This window comes from Lycium barbarum, chromosome 2, assembly GCF_019175385.1.
Source record: "Lycium barbarum isolate Lr01 chromosome 2, ASM1917538v2, whole genome shotgun sequence".
Lineage (NCBI taxonomy): Eukaryota > Viridiplantae > Streptophyta > Magnoliopsida > Solanales > Solanaceae > Lycium > Lycium barbarum.
Genome location: NC_083338.1, coordinates 25,586,166 through 25,590,374, shown reverse-complemented (window position 1 = coordinate 25,590,374; position 4,209 = coordinate 25,586,166). Strand labels below are relative to the sequence as shown.

Sequence of the window (4,209 nt, the reverse complement as noted above, 5' to 3'; positions counted from 1 at the left end):
TATGAAAATAAATGACTGATATTTATATTAAACACTAAATGTATCTACAAAATTTACATGAAGAACATACTTATTTTCATGCCGGATAAGCAGTCCCTTGCGAATCCACTCCAAGTATTTATCAAAAAGCTCTGTGTCGATTGGGCCAGTGATAGGATCTTCCGCGAATTGATGCTTCTTCTTAAAAATGCGGATAGTGATGTGTTTTGAACCAGCTGTAAATATTCAAAATACATATGATCAATATAAAAAATGCTTTGCAATACAAAAAATTAAATGTATTAATGCTTTTTTATATATACTTTCCTGAAGCAGACTCATAATTCTCCATGAAAGGGGAAACTTGGTATTTACTAGGACGTCTGTTCCGGGCTACTGATGGATGCAAAACCATTCTTCTTTCGGGGGTTTGGCTTGGAAACAGCTCGTCAGGCAAAAGAAACTGAGATAAGGGAATCACATTCTCACTAACTTTGGGCGGCGTCTCGAAAATATGACGATCTTCTTGCAATACAGCACTCTTGTCATGAGTGGGACCCGAAGACCAGCCTGTGCGAGAAATATCAGCTAGGACCTCTGCTATGTCAGCAGAGTTTGCTGATACGACTGGCGATTTGACAGATACGGTGTCGTAGGGAAACTCAACTATGTATTCCTATTCAAGAAATAGAAATACATTAAGTACACAATATATATTGTGAAGGAATAGGAAACAGTCAGATGTATTTGATCTATTCCTACCGTCGATTCTTTTTGTTCTCCAGAATTATCACCACCTTCCAGAAGTTCTTCAGTAGATGCCTTTAATGTTTCCCCACTTTCGTTGCGGTGATCCATTCCAATATCAGGCACTTCAAACTGTTGCAAGCCAACTCCCTTTGAAAAAAAATAGCGAAATTAAATAAACTGGATAGTTTACAGATACACTGGATAGTTTACAGATACATCAAATACATTCAGATAGAGAACAAAGTATTTTGATGAAAAACAAATACATTCAGAACAACCACCAAAAACATTTTTTTTTAAAAAAAAATTATGTCAATCAGAAAATACAAGTACAGTTTCAATACATCGAATTCACCAAAAAATTATCTCTGTTGACGCTGCATGACCCGTATCGGTTTGCATTTGTACTCCAGCTTCCCGTTGAATGTACTCGTCGGCTGGCTGAACCGGGGCCGCACTGTCAGCACCCTATAAAAACATTTTTATTGCTAACTTTTATTTATCCATTGTATTTCAAAATATCAAATAATTGTATATGTATGGATCTTTAATACCTTTTCTGTAGTTTGATTCACTTTCATATATTCAAAAACCTTGCTAAAGTTTTCGTTGATGGCTTTGTGAAGATCCTTGAATTCGGCGAAAACCTAAAATTTCAAACAATATAAACATAAAACTGCATACCTTAATAAAAAGTTGTATAATACAAACAAACAAAAAATATGATAAAGAAGAAATAATAAGTCTTACTTTATACTTAAACTCATTGAGTTCCTCCCTCAGACCAGAGATATCCTCGGACTTGCTGGTGGATGGGACGTCAACAGGAACAGCAGTCGGGGGGTTGGGTATTGGAGCTGGTTCCTTTTCCACTGCTGAAGCATGCCCAGTTGATGCCAACCCATGACGTCTGGTGAATCTTCCACCACCCGGATGACTACCAACACGTGTATTTGGAGATGCGGTCTTCTTCAATGGCGATGGTACCATTGGCATCTGTCTAGGCTTTTTGTGAGGTGGAGATTGTGATACACCTTTATTTTGAGGCTGCTTGGTTGTAGAAGCATGTGGTGGTGTCGAACTAAAATCATCATAGTCATCCGCCACCTGTTGTTGACCTGTCGATGCAGAATTACCGGAGAGATATGGACGCAATCCAAGTTCCTCAATCTCACTGATGGTCGGCACAATATTCGTATAAGTAAGACGGTCCTGCAAAAATAACGTACTTAAATAAGTCAGATACAAAAACACTAAATATTTCAAGGTTTTTTTCATGTATTTGAACTTATGTTTATTTTAATATACATAGGTTGAAAATACATAATTATGTTCAGATACATGTGGTTATACATTTGTAAATGACTAGTAATCTGATTGACATAGGTTCAGATACATGTATCTGATTGACACATGTTCAGATACATGTGGATATACACTTATTTTCATGCATATTGAGTCTATGAATAATTTCATATACATAGGTTCAAATACATAATTTCATATACATAGTTCAAATACATAATTATGCTCCAGATACATGTGGATATACATTTGAAAAAAAAATTACAATCTGATTGACAGTTCAGTGTTTTTTTATCAAAAATAGATATTTATGATTCAAATACATGTTGAAAAGTATGTTGTCTTAATTTGAACATCCATGTAATTTTGCATTAAAAATAAGGAGTGCAAATTACCTCTGACTCGTCTTCTTCATTGAACATTCTAGTCATGAGATCTTTAAAATGTGGAGTCCCGTCTATAGTTTTCCAGTTGAACATTCTAGGAATACGATCTCCATTTTTTACTGCCAAATTTGGGGAAACGTTGGAGCAGCACTCGTATAGCCATGCTTGCATAGCAAACAGAAAACCACGAAGGCAATAATACTGTTTTGTCTTATCCATTTTATGGTGAATACTTCTGACCAAATCATCAAACGCTTCCTTTCCCCATGTATAGTCTACGTACCGCCCACTCTCTACCAAGTCAAAATGGAGCCTTGGAATCACTACATTGTTTTTCTCACCGGATAGGATGTATGTATGGATAAAATACAGTAATGCAATCTTTACAGCATCTCCGTCTGCATCATCATCAACGCCCCAATTCTGATCCTTAAAGCATTCAAGCAATTCAGTCTTTTTCACACTTTTGTCGGAACCCCCAAAATATGTATCCAACAGTCTGTTTTTCTTAGAGTTAACGACAATTTCTTCCCCGAAACACTTCAACCCAGTGATTAATGCAAAATCGAAAAGCTGGAACGTCAATTCGAAACCATTAACATCAATAACAAAGGCAGTAGGGGTACTTTTTTTCAGCTCTCTAACCATAAAACACCTGAACATCTGTGGTTGAACTTCACAATGCTGCATGTCGAGGTATTTCCCAAATATTGTCTCGGAAAAGAGTTCAAACTGTCTATCCGTAAGCTTGTCCTTCAATTCTTTTTTAACTTTAGGGTTCATGTAAGAAGCATATCGTATTGCATGACTGGGCGGATATTGTACAAAGAATTTAACATCCTGTATAAATACAAGTAGTTAACTAAAAAGAAGACACAACAAATATATGTATACGAATATCATAAGAAACCGATGAAGAAATTTTTGAGGTTCTCATAAAACTGATCAATTTTACACAGTAAAATTGCTTAAGTATGTGGTTCTCAATTCATCAATTTTTCAAATAAATACATCACATACATTGAAAATGGTTCCAGGTTCTTCAATTTTCCAAAATCAAATACATGATTCTCAATTCACCAACCTTTTCAAATACTCAGCAAATTTCCAAATATGGGATTCCAGTTCATCAATTTTCCAATTTTCCAAATACGTTAATAAGATACACAGAACAAAAATGATTCTCAGTTCATCAATTTTCCAAATACATAACATACATTCAAGAAAAATACGATTCTCAGTTCATAAATTTTCCAAATACTCAGCAAATTTCCAAATATGTGATTCCCAGCTCATCAATTTTCCAATTTTCCAAATACATAACATAAGATACACAGAACAAAATATGATTCTCAGTTCAACAATTTTGCAAATACATAACATATATTCAAAAAATTCGAAAAAAAACACTCTTCATCAATACATAACATATGTCAAATACATTCGTCAATACATAACGTACATCATTACATAACATACATCAATACATAACATACATAAAAAAAAATTGGAAAGTTCAAAAATACCTGCTTCATCGCTGGGTCAAACTCTTCCTCTTCTCCTACTTCATGTTGTACGACTTTTTTCCTCTTCATCTCTTTTCCGGTATCTATTTTCTTTGTTGATTTTGTGACTACCGGTTTTTTATGCCTTTGCATGTGGGAAGGATCATGCTTATTTTTTGTCCTTCTTTCAGCACTGATTCTCTCAGCCGAACCTGCAACAACATCATGTTGTTGTTGAGAAATCCCCAAATCAAAAGAAGGATAACCAAAATTTTGAAGAGTAG

At 35.0% G+C, this 4,209-nt stretch overlaps 1 protein-coding gene across 1 annotated transcript; it reads right to left on the bottom strand.

Moving 5' to 3' along the window:
- Window positions 1–292: 292 nt before the first annotated feature.
- LOC132628472 (uncharacterized) lies at window positions 293–3,955 on the bottom strand. The gene is made up of 7 exons (XM_060344249.1): window positions 3,947–3,955; window positions 2,430–3,260; window positions 1,480–1,941; window positions 1,284–1,376; window positions 1,138–1,197; window positions 742–876; window positions 293–655 (listed from the first exon to the last, which is right to left on the bottom strand). Exons 1-7 carry the CDS (start codon window positions 3,953–3,955, stop codon window positions 293–295), a joined length of 1,953 nt encoding a protein of 650 aa, XP_060200232.1.
- Window positions 3,956–4,209: the final 254 nt, after the last annotated feature.